We start from the raw sequence: 26,462 nt of genomic DNA on the forward strand, positions 1-26,462 counted from the left end.
CCACTAGGTGGAACTCTACCTACCTCATGTTAGAAAATGCTAAAAATTTTGAGAAAATGTTCATACGAATGGACTTTGAGGATGATAGTTATTCATCATACTTTATGAATAAGGAAAATAGTGGTGGTTTGGAATCTCCTAATGGGATTGATTTTCAAAATTTTAGGACATTTATGGGTTTGTTGAAGTTTTTTTACAATGCAACAAAGAAGTTCTCTGGTTATTTGCATGTTACTTTCAAAACCACCTCTTGAAATATATGGCAATTAAAATGAAATCTAAATTTGATAAGCATTGAGGGGAAAGGGGATAAAATTAATCATCATTTGTATGTGGCTATGGTTCTTGATCCAAGAAAGAAAATGAAGTTTTTGAAATTTTCTTTTTCTGAAATTTATGGGGATGAAGTGTCTAATGAGATGAATAATTTGGTGAAGGGTCCTCTGGACAAGTAGTATGATTATTACTCTTATGTTGATTTACCAAATGTGCAAGTACTAAGTGGGAGTAAGACGACACATATAGAAGGTGATGCAATTGGTTGTACCAATCCATATGTGATGGTCTAAATATGTGCGTTTCTTGGAGGCTGAGCAATCCATAAGGTGTAGTAATGAGATTGAAAATATTTGGCTGAAAATTGTGAAGGTAGAAGGGATGTGAAATTTGAGATATTGGGGTGGTGGAAGTCTAATTCAAATAGGTATTAAGTGCTATCCAAAATGGCTAGGGATGTGCTAGCCATACCTATTTCTACTGTTGCTTCTGAGTCAGCATTTAGTAGCGGAGGGTGCATACTTGATCCATTTCAGAGTTCACTCTCTCCTCTCATGACTCAAAATCTTGTTTTTGCTTAAAATTTGCTTCAAGCCTTGGTCCCAATTTCTTTTCGCATATCAAAGATGAGGTAGAGACATTAGAGGATGAATTTCATGACTATGGTAATATGTTTAACTTCCAAACTTCTTTTCTATTAAGTGTTATTGAATGTGTCTTATATTTAAACAAAATTTATTATATTGCCTTCATTTATTTTTCTTTTCTAGTATAAATAAAGCAATAGTAGGAGGTTCCAATTCAAGCAAAGGTATCTCAATTAGTGTTGATGATTGATCACTAACAGGGTAAGTTTCTGCCTTTTCTATGATTTCTATTGATTTTGGTTACTACCTTTTTTATTGATTTTGGTTACTGCCCTTACTATATTCACTTATTCTATAGTTTTTGGTCTTATCCTTATATATTATTGATAAATATCTTTTTGCCCCTTGTATTGTAAGAGGAAGGTCACATTTTGTATAAGAGGCAGCCTTTTGGATACATTTAGAAGCTCTTTTGGACATATATATTGTTTTTCTAACTGTAAATCAATTCTTGCTTATAAAAATGAAAACATATAGTTTAGTTTTCTTTTCTATACGTCATGGAACTAACTACAGAGAACGAAGTAGTTGTTCTTTAATGCTTTAGAAAAGCTATTTTTCGAAAATACTTAGGTATTTCATAATTGTAACTAATTATATAGACTGTTGGGAATATTGTAACTAGTTTACTACCTTGGTGGTTTACTGCCTTATAGACTTGCAGTAATTTCCTTCTTCCTTTGGCCTCTATGGCTTACTAAGTGTGTGCGTGTGTGTGTGTGTGTGCTCTTCTTATTTGTTGTTGCCATACTTGTTGTGTGGTTGTGATTTATTTGCTGGAATTTGTTACTTGTTGTGTGAAATGGTTGGCAGGTTAAATAGGTTGAGATGGGCTTTTATACCTATGACTATTTTAGTTTTATTGATTTGTTTATGTCTTTTTAAGGTATGGCATTTTGAAAATATTTATTAAGGAAAATTATAGTAAACCCACCTATGGTTTGGCCCGTTTTCAATTTACCTACTCGTGGTTTAAAACTTAACATTTTGACCACCTGTGTTTAACTCCGTTTGGTCTTTGTTACCTACCTTTTGGCATTTCTGTTAAAAAACAGCTTTTACCACCAAAACATAACATAACACGAATCAAAAAGTTAGGGTTTGAATTTTTTGAAAGAGCTTAGGTTATGGGGTTTTGAAAGAGCTTGAGTTATGGAGTTGTAGGAGTACAGTTTCAAGCGCCTCCTTGATAGAACCATTACTTCTTATTCTTCTTTTACAGACAGAGACAAAGATCTTGTTGTTATGAAATAAAAACAAAAAAAAAAAAAAATTACCCAAAAAAAAAAAAGGTGATCGAGCGCCGCCTCCTATTTCCTCAGAAGTAAAAAAGAACTCTATTTTAGTATGTTATATTTTCCTTAGAAAAATACAGAAGATCTTTCACAACAATGAACAGCATGGCTTCCTCTACCATTGCTCCAAATCCCGCATCTTTCATCTCCAATAAGGTTAGTACATTTTCCCAAGGGGTTCACTGCATTTTAGACATCGTCACAATTTTCTATTCCCAAATGGAATAGAAGGATTTCCAAGAAAATTTGTTCAAATCTGCTGATGATGAGGACAAATTTTTGCAATAAAATCTTTTTTCTTAAGATTGGCTATGCTTGAAAAAGTGAGAAAATTGTTCCTGCTTGGCATTGAAATTAGAATCTTGGAGTGGTATCTACGGATCTTCAGTGAGAAAGAGGGGAATGAGAGGAATCGATGATGGTGTTATAGAGATAGATGATAGATCTAACTTCCTGAGAGAGAGAGAGAGAGAGAGACTCTCTCTCTCTCTCTCTCTCTCTCTCTCTCTCTCTCTCTCTCTCTCTCAGAGAGAGAGTCTATGGAGGACAGAAGACGGGAAAAATAAAGAGTTTTTTATGGTATTCTAACAGGTGGTAAAAAAATGCTTAATGCTATTGTGTGTTTTATTTGTTTGCTATTTTGCCTAGGTTTTTACATGCTATTTTGTGTGTATTTTTTGTTGTCTTTTGTCAATATGTGCAACTAGGAAACATTAAATTTGGATTGATATGACCTAAGGCCCAAAAGATTCAAAGTTGTGTAGTGGCTTAATACAAGTTGAGCTTGAAAGTCCAATTTAAAATAAATAATGTAAAAATTGGCCCATTTGATATATACACAAGGTTCAAAAATTTATGTACCGGTTTGGATAGCACTTAAAGTTGCGATGCGTTTTCTCCTGCGCGTTTTCTCTTTTTTTTTCTTTTTTTCTTTTTTTTGCCCGCTTTTGCTGACTTTGTGGGACAAAAAATAATGTTCATGACAATGCGTGCACTGTTCACGCACTGTTTATGTACTATTTATCTATTAAAAAATATTAAAAATGGGTCCCACGATACTATTATACATTTAAAAATTATTTTGCTACAGTGTTTTCAGCAACAATCAGTTTTTAGCAACTTTTAGCAACAATAAGTTGTATCCAAACGGACCTTATAAATCCTTGTAATTTAGTAAGCCCATCAATTTGGGCCAAGAAGACCCGTAAAAAATAGAATTTAAAAAAAAAAAAACTCATGCAAATCTACAAACTTGGCACAATCTGAAGCCTAGACCTGCCTAACCGATGAGTCTGACCCGCTCAACCCATGACCCAAAACGCGGGGTCTGACTCGTATGTTCGGTCAAGTGTTGGTCAAATTTTCAATCACCCGACCCAATCGAGTTGAGTACAGGTTAGGCCTAAACTCAAGCTGACCCATGGACCCTAGATGTCTTCAAAAACACTAGCAATGCTCCATTCTCTCATGTTGTGGGTTTCACTAGTTTAGTTCATAGTGAGGCTCACCATTAATATGAGGAGTGAGCATTGCTCATGGAATATTGAATAATTTTTTCTCCACATTTTAAACTGACTAAATTGTATGTTAGCTTTCATTTGACGCACATCATTGAAGACTCATACCCCATAATTAATGTAAAAACTCGTTCTACCTCATCATTTCATGTATTGGACAGTTGTTTTAAAATTAGGGTTGTAAATAAATCAAGTTATGATATAATTTGAATTTTTTTGAAAATATTAAGAGGTACCGGTTGATCAATAGCATTAGGGAAAATAGCTCTTGGTATAATTTGAGCTATTTTTAGTTAATAATTATTTAGCATAAATTTGTGAAGTGATAAAAAAAATATTAATGAGAGTGCTAATTATGTATCAAAAGAGAATAAATTAATCGAGTAACTTATAAACAAATTCAAACTTATTTAAGAAATAAATATAAAAAATATAAAAAAATATAAAAAACAAAAAAAACAAAACTTGATTACGTAATCTAATTTGACCATGGGTTTGAAGTTCAAAATAAAATAAAATAAATAATCAAAGAAATTTTAAATTCTCATTCAATTAGACTGGCAAAATGGCCAAATACCATTGTTTGCCGAAATATATATCAATCTACTATTGTTTTGGAAATATATAAGGATCTACCACTTTTTAAGTATTTAAGTTTGGGGAAATCGAGTTTTCCATAAACTTGAGTTCTTTGAAAAAATAGCTTTCAAATTTGCCGGGAAATTTTTCCATGGAACTCGAGCAATGGTGGAGGCAAGACTTCAAGTCAAGAGGGGCAATATTAAAAGACAAGATTGAAAGTAAAATTAATCTAAGAAATATTAATTGATACTAATAACAAAATAAATAAACAACTATATGCCAAAGTCATTGTCATACATAAATCTAATATAAAATTTTACTTTAATTCATTTTTTTCATTTCTAATTAAATTTACTCAATTGCAAAATCTACTTCAATACAAGCTCATTTAGAATTTGACTTAGACATATTACTATAAAGTTGTATATGTTCCTTAATGCTATGAATGCTTTTAAAATGTTATGTAGACATTTGAGTTTATAGCAAAAACTTTGGGGTTTTTTTTTTTTTCTTTTTTTTTTTTCTTTTTTTTGAGAATGAAAATTGAAAATGGTTGATTCCAAGAGAAAAAAAAATTGTAAATAAGAAGTGGACCGGTGAGGTGCTACAGTTTGGTATCACTATTTTTTTTCCCCAATCCTATTCAGCGAAAGTTGTGTGCAAAGCCAATGCACTAGTGGGTGGGATCCATTATTTAATAAAAGTGCTGCTTCAATGCTTTGCGAATGTAAAATTATCTTCTTGTTGACAAGTTAGCTGTCACTATATAGTAAAAACCAAAAAGTTGTTTATGTTAGGAGGGGCAAATAACCTTTTACTACGTTTATTAATACTACACTTTATCATCTTAAACTATACTTCAAATTACACTTTGCACCATAAACTATTTTGATGCACAGTTTGCACCATAAACTATAACTCTTGTTATACTTTGCACCTAACATTAGTTTTACCATTAAATTGGATGGAAATATGAAACACGTGACTTGCACATGTGACTTACTCAAAGGGGACAACGTAAAAGACCAAAAAATCCCTCTTCCCAATCAATTAAAAACATTTTTTTTTTCCATCTCTCTCTCAACACCACCATAGATTCATAAAGAATATAAAAATTTGTAGACTACAATCTACACAAGGAGATGGGAACAATATTGGGTTAGTCTTCGCGAGATCTCTAACTTGTGTTGGGTAATGGGATTAGATTTTGGATTTGGACCTTTATGGGGAACTATACTTTGTTCACTTGTTGTAGCCATGAAAATTGAAATTGGTCCTTTAATGGTTTATCGTCTCATTTTAAATGGAACATTACCTACATGTTGTTTCGGGTTTTTTTTTTTTTTTTAAAAAAAAAAAACCTCATGCAAATCTACAAACTTGGCACAATCTGAAGCCCAGACCTGCCTAACCGATGAGTCTGACCCGCTCAACCCATGACCCAAAACGCGGGGTCTGACTCGTATGTTCGATCGAGTGTTGGTCAAATTTTCAATCACCCGACCCAACCGAGTCGAGTACAGGTTAGGCCTAAACTCAAGCTGACCCATGGACCCTAGATGTCTTCAAAAACACTAGCAATGCTCCATTCTCTCATGTTGTGGGTTTCACTAGTTTAGTTCATAGTGAGGCTCACCATTAATATGAGGAGTGAGCATTGCTCATGGAATATTGAATAAGTTTTTCTCCACATTTTAAACTGACTAAATTGTATGTTAGCTTTCATTTGACGCACATCATTGAAGACTCATACCCCATAATTAATGTAAAAACTCGTTCTACCTCATCATTTCATGTATTGGATAGTTGTTTTAAAATTAGGGTTGTAAATAAATCAAGTTATGATATAATTTGAATTTTTTTTGAAAATATTAAGAGGTACCGGTTGATCAATAGGATTGGGGAAAATAGCTCTTGGTATAATTTGAGCTATTTTTAGTTAATAATTATTTAGCATAAATTTGTGAAGTGATAAAAAAAAATATTAATGAGAGTGCTAATTATGTATCGAAAGAGAATAAATTAATCGAGTAACTTATAAACAAATTCAAACTTATTTAAGAAATAAAAAAAACAAAACTTGATTACGTAATCTAATTTGACCATGGGTTTGAAGTTCAAAATAAAATAAAATAAATAATCAGAGAAATTTTAAATTCTCATTCAATTAGACTGGCAAAATGGCCAAATACCATTGTTTGCCGAAATATATATCAATCTACCATTGTTTCGGAAATATGAAAGGATCTACCACTTTTTAAGTATTCAAGTTTGGGGAAATCAAGTTTTCCATAAACTTGAGTTCTTTGAAAAAATAGCTTTCAAATTTGCCGGAAAATTTTTCCATGGAACTCAAGCAATGGTGGAGGCAAGACTTCAAGTCGAGAGGGCAATATTAAAAGACAAGATTGAAAGTAAAATTAATCTAAGAAATATTAATTGATACTAATAACAAAATAAATAAACGACTATATGCCAAAGTCATTGTCATACATAAATCTAATATAAAATTTTACTTTAATTCATTTTTTTCATTTCTAATTAAATTTACTCAATTGCAAAATCTACTTCAATACAAGCTCAATTTTTTTTTTTTTTTTTTTTTTTGTTTTTTGAGAATGAAAATCGAAAATGGTTGATTTCAAGAGAAAAAAAATTGTAAATAAGAAGTGGACCGGTGAGGTGCTACAGTTTGGTATCACTATTTTTTTTTTCCCAATCCTATTCAGCGAAAGTTGTGTGCAAAGCCAATACACTAGTGGGTGGGATCCATTATTTAATAAAAGTGCTGCTTCAGTGCTTTGCGAATGTAAAATTGTCTTCTTGTTGACAAGTTAGCTGTCACTATATAGTAAAAACCAAAAAGTTGTTTATGTTAGGAGGGGCAAATAACCTTTTACTACGTTTATTAATACTACACTTTATCATCTTAAACTATACTTCAAATTACACTTTGCACCATAAACTATTTTGATGCACAGTTTGCACCCTAAACTATAACTCTTGTTACACTTTGCACCTAACGTTAGTTTTACCATTAAATTGGATGGAAATATGAAACACGTGACTTGCACATGTGACTTACTGAAATGGGACAACGTAAAAGACCAAAAAATCCCTCTTCCCAATCAATTAAAAACATTTTTGTTTTCCATCTCTCTCTCAACACCACCATAGATTCATAAAGAATATAAAAATTTGTAGACTACAATCTACACAAGGAGATGGGAACAATATTGGGTTAGTCTTCGCGAGATCTCTAACTTGTGTTGGGTAATGGGATTGGATTTTGGATTTGGACCTTTATGGGGAACTATACTTTGTTCACTTGTTGTAGCCATGAAAATTGAAATTGGTCCTTTAATGGTTTACGCGTCTCATTTTAAATGGAACATTACCTATATGTTGTTTCGGGTTTTTTTTTTAAATCTTAATTGCTTATGTGAGTCCCACTCGGATTTTTTATATCCATCAAGCCACTTTGTAAGTTCCTTTGTATCACGTGATGTCCAGCACTTCTAATGGCACGGTGACCAACAACAATCTTCAACTTTGTAGTGAATTCCGTTTATTTCACTTCCTATTACAAAGATTTATAAAGAACACAAACATAGTTTTAGGGAATTCATCGCAATGGTGGAACAATGGTGGTGCCGAAGATGATTTTGCTTTGGGAATTTAGGGTTGTAGGGATTTTGATTTGGGGAGAGGAGCTGATGCGCATGAGAGAGAGATGAAAGAAAAAGTTTTGTTTTTAATTGATTGGGAAGATGAGTTTTTTGGTCTTTTATGTTTGTCTTACTTAAACAATACACATGTGCAAGTCACATGCTTCATATTTCCATTCAACTTAACGGTAAAACTAATGTCGAGGTGCAAAGTGTAACAAGGGTCATATTTTAGGGTGCAAACTGTGCATTCGAATAGTTTAGGGTGTAAAGTGTAATCTGAAGCATAATTTAAGGTGGTAAAGTGTAATTTTTCCTAATAATTAATAGTTTACTACTAATATATAGAGAATTTCTGAGAAGGTCAGGGGGGGCAACTGCCTCCCTCCCTCCGCTACTGAACTCGAGTACTACAAGAAACTTTCTAAAAAGTGGTACATTTTTAAATATTTTTGAAACAATAGTAAATTAATATATATATATATATATTAATAAACAGTGTTATTGCGTTGTTTTGGCTCAATTAGACTTGTTTACCTATTTTCTTTATAAAAATAAAATAAAAAAATATACAGGATCAGTAGGATATGAGATGCCCATCTATGAACGAATCCGCGCCAAAAACCCCCCAGAAGTCAACATCATCTCGTCGTTCGATAGCTCCACTTTGCTTCCTTCACACTTCGCAGCCACGAAAATGAGCAAAACCCAGCGATTCAAACGAGTTGGAAAACTCAAGCAACCCATTTCCGCCACCGAACTCGAACACGAAACTCGGCCGAGTCTCCGCTCCAAAGCAGTCACCATTCGGGCCAAACCCAAACCCGAGCCCAGACTAAAGCCCTTCCCAATCTTAGACATACCCATCGACAAATTGACAATCTTGCCCCCTGAGTTCTGTCAGATTGACTCTCTAGAACTTGCTCCACGCTTGCTTGGCAAACTTCTTCGGAAGGACGATGTTGTTCTTCAGATTACCGAGGTAACTTAATTCCGACCAAAACTTTTGTCCCATGATTTTGCTTTTCAATTCTTAATATTTGGGACTTTGATATTAATAGGTAGAAGCTTATAGACCAAATGATTCGGCTTGTCATGGTCGATTTGGCATTACAGCAAGAACAGCCCCAGTTGTAAGATACTACTTTCAACAACTTGTTTGCTTTCTGGGATTTTTAAATTCTTAAATTTTTTTCATTATATGAAAGAAAGTCTTTGTCTTTTACTCGCTTTGTTATGAATGCATTTGGTAATTGAAAATGGGTTTTTTGTTGGGTATGTGTGTAGTTTGGAGCAGGGGGACATGCATATGTATATTTGTGTTATGGACTCCATTCAATGCTGAATGTTGTGGCTGACAAGGAAGGAGTTGGTGCTGCTGTCTTAATTCGTTCTTGTTCTCCCATATGTGGTAATTTTTTTTTTTTCCTTCTAAATGTTTAAAGCTAATATGATTATTATCATCGGCAGAGTTTAATGTAATCTTGTGTTGTAATCAGCCATTTCTCTCTTGGGCATACCCCAACCAACCAAACCCATTAGTTCGATTGATCAGGTGCTGAAATGATTATTCATCCCCAAAATTTGTTGTATATGGAGATTGCTACCCATATCTTTTAGTAATTTTCTTTGTAAATGAATTTTGCACATAAATTTACTTGATGACTTATTGTAGAACTAATTAAATAGCTCGTAATGATGCCCTCCTGAATAAAATTTACATAGGATAAGCGCATCAACTCTTTGCCACAGTATGGAGAATTAGAATTTCCTACATAAGTAAAGAAGGGGGTGGGGGGGGGAAAGGAAGGTGGGGGAAGGAAAAAAGGACCCTTGTTACATAGAGTTCAGCTATTCACTAGCCACTACCTTTTTTATTAATTTTCTCCTCCTAGTTTTTCCTTAGCTGTACCTTGCATAAGATTGTACAAGGACCCTTATTCTATCTTTATGTCTATGGTTTTTCATTAAATGATCTTGCATACTACCTCTAAAAGAATTCCTTATCATCATTAACAACACCACAGGATTGGAGACCATTCAGCAGCGTCGAGGTCAGAAAACTGACAAGCCAGTTCTTCTTTCTGGGCCTGGGAAGGTCAAATTTCTTGTCTTTTCTTTCTAGGCATTGTTCTGTTCTTACATTTTATTTTTCACATAACAAGTTTGTAATGGATAATTCTTGCTCTTACCTTGTAGATGAGCAAGTCCAGTATTTTCATTCAGTAGAACTGAAATCTGTAAATATATTTATTTGGAATTAAAGGGATATACCGATATAGAATCTTCAAATTAGCACCGTCTGTGTAAAATAGTGATAGAAAATGTAATGAAGTGCCTCATTAATTAGAGAAAGTATTTAAATTGTCACATTTGCAATATTTGATGATTATAATATAATGGAACTATCTATGATAATTACTTTTTTTATTTTTATATATACTTTATTTAATACTTGCTTTTGGTAAAAATGATGTATTTAACCCATGCTTTCAGTTGTGCATATGACACAATCATCTTTCAAAACATTTTCCTGATATAGAAGGGACAAAAGGCTGAGGAATTCGGTTGAGAAATGAAGCTGATGGAAGTAATTTCACTTCTTGCATATTTTAAAATTGACACAACAGATCCATAAAACTTTTATGGCACACCAAAAAAAAGAAAAACAAAATAAAAATTAAAACCTGGAAATTGCAAAAATTTCACAACAACAGGGTGGTTGTGAGTTAAAACAGAAGAATTATGATGTTCAGTAACAGTAGTTTAATATGAACATTCATCAATAAGAAGGCTAGATTATGATATTTATTAGCTTCTTTATCTTTTTAAATTATACTTTTATTAATCAAGTGGTCTGGTCCTTTTTCACTTTTTCTTGGAACTTCTAAATTATTAGCTTCACCAGTTTAATAAACTGAATAAATTATATAATTTAAGTTCACAAGTGCCAAAGTTACCTCACTTCAAATTTGTAGCTGAGATTGACAAATATGATTAACAATGTAAATAATTTCTGTACTTAATATGATGAGTATTGGAAATTTCAGGTTTTTATTGGTTAAATGGGTCTGGAACCATAGTAATAGCTGCTGGTAATGCCTTGGCTCTTCTTTAACACGAAACCATACTTTGTAATTTCTACAGACTCACCTCTATGGGAGAGGATGGTTACATATGCAGTATGCTAGATACATGATATCTTTTCTTTTCTTTTTTGAGAGAAAAGATAGTGAGCCTATGTAGAAATTCCAAAATAATATGACTACATTTCTTAAAATTATTTGGCTGCAATAACATACTTTAGAAAAACTGAACATGAATAGATGACATGTTCTTTTTTTTTTTTTTTTTTTTTTCTTGATACAAGATAGAAATTCTAATTTAGCTTAATCTAAACGTATATGTGTATGAATCTCTCTGTTGGAGACTTGAACCCTGGCCGTTTTCCCCCCCCCCCCCCCAAAAAAAAAACACCCCACAAACACTTATACTTGTGGGGTGAAGAGAACTAAATTAGTCTTCTTGATGACTTTATATACTGCTCTTTCATGTCACTGGGTTTTTCAGTTACTCAATATTTATATTTCCCTGTTTTTAGGTTGGTCAGGCATTGGGTCTTACAACAGAATGGTCTAACCATTGCCTTTACACTCCTGGTAAGCCTACCAACACATACCTTTTGAGCTTTGAACTTCATTAATAGATTTTATGCAGCTCTGAAATGAGTAAAGCATGTGGGCGCAGGTGGTTTAGAACTCTTAGATGGTCCAGAGCCTGAAAAGATACTGATAGGTCCACGTGTTGGCATTGAATATGCTTTACCTGAGCATGTCAATGCTTTATGGAGATTTGCCATTGCAGGTACCCCTTGGATAAGTGCTCCTAAAAACACTCTCAGGCCACCCTCATCTTTTATCCATTGCAGCAACAAGCTCTTACTGGACTCCAAAGAGTGAAAAAATGAAACCTTGTATGGTGAGAATGTATAAATATAAATATTTATAGAAAAGAACAGGGGAAGCAGAATTGTGTTCTCATTCTTTTCCCCTTCTTGATTCTGAATACAGCCTTTTGGATATATGTTTGTGTACTTCCTTTCTTTTTATGTTTGGTTTGGCCAAATTGTGCATCCTACCTTTGCACAGGAACGTAAACTAGTTGTTTCTTCTCTATAGTACTAAGACAGACAAAATTTCAAGGTTTTTTTGTTGGTCGGTCGTTGTCAATAGATTCGTTTGTAAGCATTAAACACTCAACTTGCCTTGATAATATGCCACTAACTTGACATCAAAATGTGGTGGGTCGTTAATACTGTAAATCTCTATTCAAGATGCACTTGGGGCGTATAGCTAAATTGAAGGTCAGGCTGTTTCCTAAGTTGGTCTCTTTTTTCTTTTTCCTTTTTTTTTTTTTTTTTTTTTTTAACATAAATCTTGCAAACCAACGAAGTATCACCAATTGCAAAAAAAACAATTCAACCATGTTTTCATTTTGATGTTGAAGTGACATTGCTGACATTAATTATTGTCATGCCAATTTATACCATCTATATTAAAAATTAATACCTACTCGGTAGATAGTTTAGTGGTCAGGCCTTGCTCAACAAGACTTTTGCCTTTGGTTCGAGTTTTCCTCATTTTTTGGTGAGCGCGTTGATGTTCACTTCCCCTTTATCCCAATAGATATGGTTGTTACACTCTCATCTCTTTTTTTTTTTTTTTTTTAATATTAATTTTAATATTTTCCTCAATTTAATAATCTTATAACTATTATCGATAAGAAAATTAGTCAAAAGTCCTAATCTATATTGTCTACTATATTGTCTCCTAATCTTCTAGTCTATAAAAAAGGATGTGCCATGATGTTTTTTTTTTTTTTTGAGAAGAATATTTCATAATTAGTCAAAAGTCCTTTTTCTAGAATAAATAATTTAAAAAAAAAACTATTATCAGTGAATATCCAAATAATAAAAAATAAATAAAAATAAAAAACTATTATGAGTGAGCTCCACGTTAAAATAACTAAATCAGTAGGTAATCATGCAAGTAACATAACCTGATAGGCTCATACCTCATACCTCGTACCTAGCAAATAATAATAGATGGAGCCGTGTAGGCAAATGGATTCTAAACCAAATCGGTAACCATAACCTTAATTAAAGGTGTTTGAGAATGGAAGAAAGACCCACAGATAACAGATTGAATATCTGTTTAAGTACCGGATTTTCCTGGAAGTAAATCCAATCTCTACTCCGCATTTGTATGATGGAGCTAAATTGGGGATTTATTTACTTTTTTATATAATAAGAGTGAAAAAGAAGAAACAGTACATTAAAAGTTTGAGAACAAATAAAGAAAGTCAAAAGACTCGCTCATCAAAAAAATAAATAAAGAAAGACTTGTGAATAACAAAGAAAGAAAGAAAGGTTTTGTGCAAAAGAGGCGCCTCCTTCCTCAATCACCATAACCATGGAGGATCATACTTCTCAAGAATCTGATGAAAAAAGAGAGCAGGCTAAGGAAATCACTGACTTGGTTCATCTGAAAAAAGAAGGCAGTAGTGACTTGTCTGATAAGTCTTCTGATGAATCCAACGAAAGAGGTAGAGAAAATTGTGATCAGTCTTTCCATGTATTAGTCGGCAGAGGCTTCTTTGATGATTCATCTGAAGAAGAAGAAGACTATGAAAGCAGCAGCAGCAGCAGCAGCAGCGATGATGATGATCAGTCTTCACTAATATGTGAAATACTCGGCAGTGAATTCTTTGATAAGTCTTCTGGATATGACACTGATGAGTATTCTTCTTCTGAAGAAGAAGACTATGAAAGCAGCAGTGATGACTCTGATTCAGATGATTATGCTGATGAATATGATGCATCAGCAGGCTCATTTGATCAAGTTTACAATTGTTACCCTCTCTCTCAGATTGAAAAGTCACTCCCAGACAATGGTGACAAGATCATAATGCCAACTTCAGCTATCACACATCTCCTACGGTTGAATGTAGGGTACCCTATGCAGTTTGAAATCAAAAATCAATCTACCGGTCGAGTTTCACACTGTGGGGTTTTGGAGTTCACTGGCAATGAGGATTGTGTCTACTTACCAACTTGGATGATGGAGAACATGAAGCTACAAGAGGGTGACCCTGTGATTATGAAGAATGTGAAGCTTGACAAAGGAACTTACATGAAGTTGCAGCCTCACACCACGGATTTCATTCATCTACCATGCATGAAAGATATGCTGGAAGACATATTGAGGAACTTCTCTTGCCTGACAATTGGAGATACTATTATGATCAACCACAACAGTAAGAAGTTTTACATTGATATATTAGAGACCAAGCCTTCTGCTGCTATAAATATTATTGATACAGATTGTGAGGCAGAGTTTGCTCCTCCTCTAGACTACAAAGAACCTCAGAAACCAGCAACAAAGAATGCATTGGCCAATGATCAAGGGGAGCAGGCCAATAAGGAAAGGAAGTTTATACCATTTACAGGATTGGCAAGACGCTTGGATGGGACAAATTCTACTGAACCAGCTGTGCCAGAATTATCATCTGAAGAGAAGGAGCAACCAATGGGTGCTGCAGATACAAGGATGGCAACTCAACCAAAGTTCAGTTCGCATAATCGTGCAGGAAAAATTGTGTTTGGTTCTCATGAGACCCAGCCAATGAAGATCTCAAACGATTTTGTTCAAGCAGAAACATCAAAGAAAGATCAACAAAAGTTTCAGCCATTCACAGGGAAGAAGTATAAATTGACTGACTGATTTGATCTTAGCTATTTATGTGAGTAAGATTATATACTTATATCTAACCAACTCACAAGTTGTACCAATTATTGAGCAGGTTCGAGACGTTTTCCCCCCCTTAAATTTTGTTTGTTATTGGCTCAATTGAAAATGATTCTATTATCTCGTTTTTCACATAAACCATATCACTCACTCAAGTTATTCAATTAGCACAATCCAGCACCAGCTCTTGCAAGTTTATGTTCCAAGTTCCAACTACATTTTTTCACTATTAGTTAATTATTCATCTAGGACCGTATGCATGACAGTTTTTGTTTTAGATAAACTGCCAAACTTCAACACCCATCTTGCAAGAACTTTGGTGAACAATTTACTTGAAGATGGGTAATTTTTACTAATGGATTGGTCACAGTATGAGAAACCATCACAGAATGAAGAAAGGCAAGTACTGAGGAATCAGTCACCCATCCACTAAAGTTCTGTAGTGCCCACTTTTCTTGTACAGCTAAATCATAACCACGTGATCTCAGAATGCAATGGTTCAGATTTTAGTGAGTTGAACTGGTGTTTCACAATTTTCACAATATGAATTTCTGGTTTGGGTGTTATTATTAAGGGACTCAGCTGGTCAGGTTATGGTGGGGCTGTTGTTCAAGGAGACCCGATTTAATTCCAAACTTGAATCGTATTTGACTGGAGCAATGCTATCCGGTTTACTAGGGATGTTGGCATTCATAATTGCATCATGGAGTGTGATGAAGTTGGCTTTTACAGACTTATGCAGCATAGTTGCAATTCTTTTGCCCTTTATTGCAGACCTGGTGGAAGAACTTCTGATTTTAATTAATGTCTTCTTTGGAAGATTCCCAATTTAGTTTGGTTGCTAGTTCTGGAAATAGGGTACCAGAGTTTGGCTTTATCTGCTGATGCTTATTCTGATTTCACTGTGTGATTAGAGGAGTTGCCTTTAAAGTTTTCTTCTGTATTGGTTGATGATGTAATCCCTGTGATGTAACTCATTATCTATTAATGGAATTTCTAAACTTTCTATTAAAAAAAAAAGATTTTATCAATGTAAGATTGCTTTTTTTGTTATTGATAATTTGATAGTTACAATGAAGAGATGGAATATGAACCCTAGATGTCTTGAAAAACACTAAGAGGTGCTACCCAATTGAAGTACAATGCAAAATCCAAATATCCTCAAACTTCAAGAGTTTGTTTTGCACTTTAGCCTCTCTTCTTCTTTTTTCTTTTTTCTTTTTTATTTTATTTTATTTTATTATTTTTTTTTTTAATGTTAAGGTTTCTAAACAAAAATGATAAGTAGTGGTAACAGATCGATCCTAAGCTCTTTTTGGATAACTCCAAGCATGCCCAGACTAAGCTACATAAACAAACATATTTACAAATAAAAGTAAAACCGTAAAGTCACTACTACACTTGTTTCTTTAAAAGAAAGAAACGAAAGTAATCTGAATACCAGTGTATCAATATTTAGAGAATAAGTAATAGTCGAGTTATAGAGTAAATTGACCAAAGCTTAAATGGACTGTACATCTAGCTGGTATGAAATACAAGCAGTTCAGATGAGTATCTAAGAATTTTAAAATGAACTGAAAAGTGAAACTAAAAGTGTTCTCTGTGGAACAAACTGAAGATATGGTAGAACCTGTTTTCATACAGCATGGAGAAGCTGGTCTTTAACTGGGCATGAACAAACCATGCAAATTTATTAGCCAACCGAGCATAACAATGAATCTTATTGATAGCCAAAAAGCCAGTCTCTCACTTCATGTCTAGTGAGAGAGGTATGCTCCTAGATAATGCAGTATGGTCAAAAGATTTGGGACAATTACAAGAAGATAATTAATGACGAAAGAATTGATTGCTAGATTCACACATCTCATGCAATAGTCAATAAGACAGTTAGGTTCACTAGAGACACATTTTGGTCCACCTGGTCTAGAGAAAGCCACCCCTTCAAAGCGTTTCTAACTATCCTGCAGAGAGATAGATCATCTACTTCCTCTCCAAAGCCAATGGTAAGATTGCTGAAAAATAAACTAAATGCCCAAATAGAATATTTTAAGAAGTTTTGACAAATCTAATCTTTGGACTGTCCATGGACTTTTAATTTGAACAGCCCCTTTCTGACAAACCAAGCCTTCAAAGCTAATGGTATGATAACTGAAAAATATACTAAATGTCTGAATGGAATATTTTAACACTTCACATCAAAGTTGAAGGGCAATATATGTAACAATCCCATATTTTAAGGTCATGTGATTGTCTGCTAATGAAATATAATTAAATTGACATAGGTAAAAGAGTCAAGTGCAATTTAGCGCATAGACCTCCTAAAGTCTAGGTGTAAATCACAAAAGCGTGCCTAATTAATGTAAACCACACATTTTTTTTCAAATATAATGTAAAATGACTTCTAATAGAAAGATTCATAACATAGAATTGACAAAATGTAATGAACTCAAGGTAGTAATATATTTTACCTATTAACTCAAATAGATAAAATGCACAAAATATCAAGACGATTTGAGATGAATGACTATAATTTAAAGTTAAAAAGTTTTTTCAACTTCAAAATAATATACACAACATCAGTCTATGGATCAAAATGCAAATAACACCTGACTAACACAAAATTTAATGTGAGTTAAGAACTTAGGGAACATATAATCCAACAGCAGGATTTATAAAATATTAATCCAACAAAAAGTTATTAAATGATGTTATATTAAGAAGAGTTACACAAATTGACTAGGTGTATCTTGATACTAATCCTAAAAATATATATTTAATATTTTCATTATATAATTTTAAAAGAATCAAACTCAAACTCTTATTCTCCATTCCTTATTTTTCAGATTGCTGCCAACCGCCCCTCCCCCCTCTCGGAGCACACCACCACCAACCACCATTTTCAGTCTCTTTCTCTAGGGCTTACACCATATGAAAGATTCATTTGTCACTACTTCAGAATTTTGTCCACTTAAGATTTATTTTATTGGGTCAAATGTGTGAAGTCCAATTGGAGAAAATTCAAATAGTTTTAAAGCATGTCGGTGACTGCCTAAAGTAGGCAGTGTGGCTTGGTGACATCGGCTTTGATCAGTGATATTGATGACCTATACACCCCTGGTCCTAATACTTCTAGTACAAGAAAGATCTAGTCCCTAATGTGAACTTTCTCCTCTCTTTTTTTTTCTTTTTTTTTTTTTTTCTATTTTTTCTTCACTTTCTCACGGTAACATTTGAGTAGTCCATGAATATCATAAAATTATCTCCATTCCTTCTTTCTTATAACCCTAAATCAAACCATTTCCCTTACCAATCAAAAGCTTGAAAGCCCACGTACTCCCTCCTAAATAGCCACCAAATGACTCATCAAACCACTCCTTTATTCCTAAACACCATCGCTATCCAAAATTTTCTAGCAATTTGTCAACTTCAAGAAATAGTATTCTTGCCTTTCCCCATCTTATCAAACTCTAGTCCAATTTGAGACCTAACACTTTCTTCAACAACTCTAAACCCTCAATCAACAAATTCTCCTAACCCTTAAACCCATCACATACACATATACACATTTAGATAGACTTCCAAATCTATCCTACGTCATGCAATCAACTCTCTCTCTCTCTCTCTCTCTCTCTCTCTCTCTCTCTCTCTCTCTCTCTTCTCTCCTCTCTCACATAGGGTGGGGGTAGGAGCGGGCTTGATTGGACGGGACAGGTGGGGAATAAGGTTCCCACAAAAAACCAGCCCCATTTCCATCCTTAATAAATCCAGAAATACTCTACCTAATAAAATGTTATTTCTTCTCCAAGACTCATGGATTCACACATAAAAATGCACAGAACTTAACTAGCAAGTCCTTGACTGACAAAATCTAATAGTAAATGAATTCCCTACACAGCATAACAATAGGAATAAGAAGAAAAAGTAATTGAATAGAAGAAATGAACATGCGAAACATTAGATAGCAGACATTGCTTATCATTCAACCAATAGAAAAATTATGGTACAAATATACAAGCTCAGAACGGAATGCTTACAAAAGCCGCAAGAAAATACCAAGAGAAAATCATTCAGATATCAGATACAAAACGTATACGCTACCACATTTCACACCCTGGTCTAATATTAGCAAAATACCTTCAAGTCAATTTAAACCTCCATACAAGCCATCAGAAAAGCAACACCATCTGAAAAGTAAGATATACCTGTATCAGAACCCCCAACAAATATTTTTAAACCGCACAGTCACACACACAATTACATAATAAAAAGGAGCTAAGTGTTTCCATACCTAAGTTCAAGAAATTATATACAAACTGGTACATCCTGATGTCAGCCAGCCCTGCATAATTGTTCAGTGATATGGCTGGGAGTCGTTAGCAAATTGAAGCACATTATTAATGCCTTGACAGTGGAAACTTTCCTTGAACTCAAATGCATCAATTTTTTCTTATAAACTAGGACCCGACCGGGTATAAAATTCAGTGAAGTCAAGCCGGAACAGGAGGAACTTTAGATCAACATGTTGCTGCACAGGCAACTGAGAAATGAAGCCCTCAAGCAGTGATGAATATTCCTTCGCTATTGCATCCAAATCTAGTCCCATATTGCGAAGAAATTCACCAGCACGTTGTGTTAGGGCCTTCCTGCCTCACCTATCCAGGACCCAGGGTCTGAAGATTTATCACCTATTTGCCTCCGTGATTTGCTCTTGTCTCGAGAGGGCAAAGAGGATTCCATAGTTCTGCAAAAAAGATGTGATCCAACTTATGCTAGCTTAATCAAATGAAATTCTTTAGTTATTAATCATTTTGTCTACAAATATAACAACAATGATACAGAAAGATCAATACCTTGCTTGCAACTCATGAATCCCTTCATATAACCGATCAGCATGACTTCGGAAGCGCAATATAAGATCAAACAAGACAAAGAGTGACTTGCAAAGGCTCTGGGAACGTTCTCCAAGGAGGGATTTCTCTACAATTGAATGTAGGTATTTCTCATGTGCAGCAAGTAGATCATCAAGATCCTTTGCTACTTCCATTTCGCTCAAAAAATTCGACCATGACACCTCCAAGACTTCAAACATAATATAATACTGCAAGTTTGTTACAAAATGATTCATGTCAACCCAAAGAACCTGACATCGCCTCAATGTTGAAAGCAACTGCAACTTAACTGCCTGTTGCAGCTTATTAAAAGAATGAGAAGTAATACAATTTGGTTTCATTGTCTTCCATGCACCAATAAGCCCATGCTCCACCCGCCTAAGCTTCCACAGAAAATTGAAAATTTTTAAGTACCTTGCCATAACAGACTCCGTAAACACAGTATCTAGTGGAACTCTTGCATCATATTCCAATGAGAATACATCCCAGCCTCTATCTCCAGTTCCATGTGGCATCATCTTAACTCTCAACCTATCCAATATGTCTGGGTCATCATATTGAGCATTTGAAGACCGAATTGCAGTTTCAAGCAACCCAGCTAATTTAAAAGTGCTAATGGTGTTAGCAGGCTCTGAAAGTTCTGGCCCAACAATATCCATTAGATACTGAACAAAATCACCTTGTCCAAGCAGTAAATACCGCTTGATTGCAAGACAATGTTCTTTGAACTTATACTGTATGTGCATAACATCCAACAAATGCTTATCAATCCTCTTTGCTGCTTCATCAACCAAAGACTCAAGGGCATCAGTTTCACCATATCCCAAGCTCCCTCTTCTTGTTGTGGTCCCAGCAGCAGCAGCAGCTTCTGTTGCAGTATCAGCCCAACCGCGATCCTCACAACAAACACGAAGAAAATTGATTGACTTACCAGTCCTTAAAATGCGCTGAGCAAGAGATTGTGAAATAAAAGATGGGAGCATCCCAGCATGGAGCCTGTAACCATCTCTCCAAAGAGACTCCGCTTTCACTGGCTGACCCACAACAAAAAATTCAGCAAAAATATCCTCCAACTCCCCTTCCAAAACCCAACTCCTCACCATCTCAAAAAGTGGAGAACAAACCCGCCGGAGCAAACGCCTCATGAACTCATGAACCAGCGGATCACCATGCTGGGCATGCAAATGAATAGCCCCAGCCATTGCCCCACCCCTCAAAACCCTACACTTATCAACCAAAACAGCCATCAACCTCATTTTCACCATCGGCTCAGCAAACCATACCGACAACCTCCTCAACGAAAGATAATTCTCAGAGCTCACCTTCTCAGAAACCAACGGAACAGGATTCATCGACTGTGCTTCGAGCACTGCCAACAACTTATAGTAATCCGAAAGCTCATCTTGCAATGCGGCACAAAAGGCCTGCCCTACAGTTCCCACATCCTCAGCTGGAAACCGATCCATACTCTCCGAAATATACCCTTTAACCTTCCTAAACAACCAACCCAATTCACAAAGCTTCGGACCATAATCCGGGTTGCTCTAGGAACCTTAACTAAATCAGACAAAACATACCCATCAGCAGTTTTGTCAAATTTCACATACTTCCCATCAATCCCTTGACAAGCATACAACACATCCCTCACCAAAACTCTTCACGAACCTCATTCTCTTCCTTAACGAAGTTCACAAACTCCCTAAACGCAATTTCACGCCGGTTTTCGGGGTCTTTAGAAACCAACAAAACCCCATTTTCCCAACCGTTTTGTTTTCTACTTGAAACCCTCGAATCAGACAAACTAGGCAATAAAACCGAAGAATCCAACAACTGGGTTCTCGCGGAATTCTTATCATGGGCAATGATTTTGAGCAAATAAAGGACAGCCCATTTGTTATTAACACTACCAGGTCCAGTCTTTGAAGCGAATTTGGAGTAAAGGTCGGCGAAAGTGAGGGCTTCGGAGGACTTACCTTGAGTGGCGAGACGGCGCTTGATGGACTCAGCAATGGCGGCGGCGTCCGAGCAATGGAAGGTGTCATTCGGCTGGAGAGAATGCGAAATGCGTAGCGAAGAGAGTTGGCGAAATCGGTGGTGTTTGGGTCAACGGGTTGGGAATCGGAGGTGGGGTTTTGGGAAAGTAAGCGAAGGACTAGCTCTTTTATCAGATCTGACACTTTTGATGGTCTTCTTCTTCCATTGCTGTAGATGGGTTTTCAAGGAAATAGTGAAATTTTTCGTTTTTTTTTTTTTTTCCAAATCTTATGAGCGAGTGAGGAGTGTGAGAAGGGTTTTTAGTTTACTATGTGCCTTTGTGTCTGTGTTTGTTTTTTTTTTTTTATGTGGGCGCGGAAATGAGAAAAGTACTTTTTGAAATTGGGGTTTTTGTTGATAAAGGGTACACTATACACTGCTTTTGCTATGAGCCTGTGAGCTGTGACTATGAGTGTGAGCACAACTTTCAGGTGCAGCTGCTGTTGCAATTGAAATTGAAATTCCAACGACCAGGTCTCTTTTACTCTATACTCTATACGACATCATTATCAATTGGCAAGTTGAGCATTTTCAAGGATATTTTAAAGAAGAAAAAAAATTGAATATATAAAAACCATTTTCTTATTATTTCATAACTAAAGCATTATTAATGTTTCTTATTATTTCAAATTATTGTATGAAGGAAAATTTTAATTTATAATATGAATATTAATAAGTAGAAAATCAATCTAAAATTTATTTTAAAAATAAAATGTATTAAGACCCTTGAACTTTTTATGTTGTTGCAGTTGCAGTAATATCCTTAACTTTTTCTTCTCCAAAAACTTCAGTGTTGTACTAAAAAGTAAAAAGACCAAATTTACACATTCTTCATCTATTTAAATTTTTTCCCACCGATAGTTAAAAAAAGGGAGTGTTATTCTGGTTCAATATACAAACACAATCATATAAAATACCTATTAATAACTATCATAATTATCATACTATATATTTAGGGAAAAAAAATCATTTTTTATTGGATATGTAACAAAGTAAATAGTACTTAACTTTCATGTGTAATAGCATCCTTCATAATGCTTGTGCTTTTTTTTTTTTTCTCTGTAAATGATTTTAACCCCATCTTCCTCTCCCCACTATCTATTTATCTAAAAAAAATTTAAAACTAAATACATAGATGCATAGGATAGATACTATGGTAATAGTCTAATGATAATGACATTTTTTGTAATTCCTTATATCTATTATTCGAACTCCACATCTTCTCTTCCGACAATATTTACCTCTTTCAAAACACACACATACGATAGTATAAGCCACCATGGGAAGAATATTTTGGGTAGAATGGCAAGGAATCCAATAAACCGAACCATGGTGGTTGAGAACTTGAATTCTTTTTTGATATGGCTTGATGGTTATAAGTTATAACAATTAACCGGGGGGAAGAGCTGGAACCTCTTTTTTTTTTTTTTTTTTTTTTAGAGTTGGAACCTCATTTTCTTTCCTTGTAAAGAAGAGGAGCAATATTTGACGATAAGATTTGGCTGATAAAGTTGATAAGTGTGAAAACAACGTATATAATTTCTTTCACATTGAATAATATAAGCATCTTCTCAAAAAAAAAAAAAAGAATAATATGAGCAACTATCAATATTATTCTTTTTATCCAATTTATAATCATAATTTTGAAACTTGAGTAGATGATATCAATTATCAAATGGAAGTGGTTGAGTTAGTTAGTTAGAAAATAAATTTAACTTTTCAACCTTTTACTCTTTTTTTTTTTTTTAACTTTTAAACTTTGACATCCCACACCAACATGGTAATCGCATGCAACAATAATTGCACAGGATTTGAATTTCAGATTCCATAATTTCTATATTATTTTGATTTCGTTTGCTCTTCACAAGTCCCAATCATAGTTATCAAAAAAAAGTCCCACTATTTTGATTTTTTATACTCGGTTCAGTTTTGATAACTATGATTGGGAAGAATATAGAAGCCTACAAGTACATGATATCTTAGTTAAGAGTTAGAAGACTGAGGAGGTATCATAAGAAGCTTAACCTTCTAAGTTTGTCTCTAGGGTCTTATCATGTAATTTCTCATATTTATAGTTTCGCAAAGAGGGATCAAAGCCAACGTCGAAAAGATAACAAGTTGTTATATAGACACAAGTACACAACCCCTAAGACCACCAAAGAGTTGCAGCGATTAACAAGAAGGCTTGCAACACTTTTTTTTTCTTTGATACCAGAGAAAACATGCATTAAACAAAAGGAAACCTTACAGCAAAGTTCACGAGGCTTGCAACACTTAAATTGATTCATTTCACGAGCAACAGGCAAGTGTGAAAGCAACATCTGGTAAAAAAGTTTGGAATTTTAGAGTTTCAATGAAGAATATCTACACGATCATTAAAATTCTTTTAATCACTCAATTGTATATTAAATATTCAAATTTATGTTGGATAAAATGACATTTATTTATCCAGGTTAAACGAGTGTGTCAAAATTGATCAACCTGTCTTGACACAAACAATGAACTAGCACATTTCAGATTGATTGTGGGTTAAGCATATCATTATGGAATTAATCCAATTATTAATCATATCAAAGCAAGTCGACCTATTTTGACATGAACCCATTTACACTATAAGTACCTTGCAAATACGTGTGTCATGTTCAAGGGTTGTGCCAAACATTGTCAACCTTATATATAAATACATCTGTGGGGCCAGCTATATAAGGTGGTATTGGTAAGTTTGTAGGGAATGGGCCTGCGGCCCAATGGCCCAATCCGAGGACAGCAATCCGTCCGATGATGATTTAATAAAAGCATAATACGACTAATATAAGAAGAAGAGCCGAGGATTGCACGTGAGAATCCAAAATGTGTCCGAGGAGAAGATTCACCTCAGAACGATAGTCTGAGGTGGATGTAACTATCTGATTACCCTAGGTAGTCCATAAGGTTGTATTATAATTGAGAAACGGATACAGGATAGTGGAGGCAACAAATATCTTCTGACGTTGCTACCTCCACATTAAATGTTTCCCAGCTAACTCTCTGGCCGCATTAATGTGGAGGTGATGCCTGAACAGTGATCAAGCAGCCTTATGATGGTTGGTTGAGGATTCTAGAGAGGGGGAGATGGGACAGAAAGAAGTTCTCAGGATAGAACCTACACGTGTACGGCGAAAGTAAGGGGAGGAACGTAGTATATAACATGAAAATGAACGACATTGTAGGGGGACAGAAAAAAAAAAAAAAAAAAAAAAAAAAAGAACCAGAGAAGGAGAGGCTTTTCCTATCATTTAGAGCTAGTTCTTACACCCACTCTCTAAAAATTTATTGTTTGGGCTTGTTGGACCGTTTGTCCTTTTCATTTTAGAAGGCTTTTCCAAATTGAGTCCCTACAACATCTATATGTCAATTTTAGATACAAAACTAATACAATGCAAATCACAAAGATTAGCAACTGGTATATATAGATTTACAAACTAGATTTATAACTGTGATAAAGCAACAATTTGTATGGTCCCAAATTAACACTAGTATGGGTGTATGGTTAGACAGAAGCCACAACCTTTAGAGCATTCGCAATAAGGGTGCTAAATTGACTAAAAATTCAATTTAGCAACCAATACTAAAAAATGTGTTACAGCAAAGAAGGCAAACTTAAAAAAATTTGAATTTGAGTTATAGATAGCAGCTCTCTGTAACTTAAAGTCAAAACAAAAACAAATTTTTTATTCAAGTGGATGTAGTGGCTAATTTTTGTGGGGAAGTTTTATTTTATTTTAATAAATTTTTTACATTATTTTAATGGAATGAATGTAAAAATAGAACCTTTGATATTTGGTATATTGTAAAATGAGTCGTTAAAATAGATAAAATGTCTTTTTGAGTTGCTAAAGAGTAAATATTTTTTAGGAAATTTGATGTGAATGATCTAATGACTTGTGCACAAGGCTACTCCGACAGTGTAATTCAATTTAACTGCACATTTTGTACTCTTTTAGATGACACTAGGAAAAGGGGGCAATGCAACTCTTTTGACTTTTAACTAGTTTTAAACTTGTAATCAGATGTGTCCATGCAAAAAGACTTTGTCGTCCAGAGGGAAACAAGTTTGATGGTGTCTTTAGGCCTTCTCTATTTTAAGAAGGCAAAAAGTACTTTTTAGTTCCTACATTTTCAGGTGATTCTTATTTTAGTTTTTACATTTTATTTTTACCGTTTTTAATTCCCATCCTGAAAAACACTTTCCGTTTTAGTCCCTGCCGTTATATCAGAAACGGAGAAAGCTGACATGGCAAATAACAGGAATAAATAATACTAAATTAATATCTATGTGGCATAAATTAATAATAAAAAATGTTTTTTGGCATTAAAAAATGCCACGTCAGCATTTAAATTAAAAAAAATTAAAGCGTAAATGCAATTTTAGTCCCTACATTTTATTTTTATTACTTTTAGTCCCTAAACTAATTAACGCGGGACATTTAAGTCCTTGAAGCACTATTCCTCAGCCAACTAACAGAGAAACTGACCTGAGCATTAAAATATTGTTAAAAAATTATTTAACATTTTTTAAATGCCAAAATTAAAAAAAAAAAATTAATTAATTACTCAATTTAATGTTACTGTAGAAAGAATAGAAACCCACTGAATCAAAGAACACGAAACCCAGCAACCAAAAGAACACGATCTCAAAGACCCAGCAACCCAGCAATCAAAGAACACGATCTCAAAGACACCACTTCATCCTCCTCCGACGACTCGCC

General features: G+C 34.5%; 3 protein-coding genes across 3 annotated transcripts; 2 read left to right on the plus strand and 1 right to left on the minus strand.

Annotated features, from left to right (window-relative positions):
* Positions 1–8,381: 8,381 nt before the first annotated feature.
* LOC112038359 (DNA-3-methyladenine glycosylase) lies at positions 8,382–12,066 on the plus strand. Its single transcript, XM_065773190.1, has 7 exons — positions 8,382–8,419; positions 8,561–8,967; positions 9,047–9,118; positions 9,273–9,396; positions 10,013–10,083; positions 11,587–11,644; positions 11,733–12,066. Exons 2-7 carry the CDS (start codon positions 8,578–8,580, stop codon positions 11,942–11,944), a joined length of 927 nt encoding a protein of 308 aa, XP_065629262.1. The 5' UTR covers positions 8,382–8,419; positions 8,561–8,577; the 3' UTR covers positions 11,945–12,066.
* Positions 12,067–13,322: 1,256 nt separating this feature from the next.
* On the plus strand, positions 13,323–14,929 carry LOC112038363 (uncharacterized). The gene has a single exon (XM_024071171.2). It carries the CDS (start codon positions 13,457–13,459, stop codon positions 14,765–14,767), a length of 1,311 nt encoding a protein of 436 aa, XP_023926939.1. The 5' UTR covers positions 13,323–13,456; the 3' UTR covers positions 14,768–14,929.
* Positions 14,930–18,723: 3,794 nt separating this feature from the next.
* LOC112038362 (gamma-tubulin complex component 3) lies at positions 18,724–22,170 on the minus strand. Its single transcript, XM_065773276.1, is given in 8 exon segments — positions 18,724–18,975; positions 19,080–19,441; positions 19,444–19,532; positions 19,642–21,202; positions 21,205–21,333; positions 21,336–21,707; positions 21,710–21,856; positions 21,859–22,170. Coding segments are annotated over 7 exon segments (2,523 nt in total). The 5' UTR covers positions 21,881–22,170; the 3' UTR covers positions 18,724–18,975; positions 19,080–19,238.
* Between the last annotated feature and the right edge of the window lie 4,292 nt (positions 22,171–26,462).

The sequence above is a fragment of the Quercus suber genome, unplaced genomic scaffold (assembly GCF_002906115.3).
Source record: "Quercus suber isolate HL8 unplaced genomic scaffold, Cork oak 2.0 scaffold_1, whole genome shotgun sequence".
Classification (NCBI taxonomy): Eukaryota; Viridiplantae; Streptophyta; class Magnoliopsida; order Fagales; family Fagaceae; genus Quercus; species Quercus suber.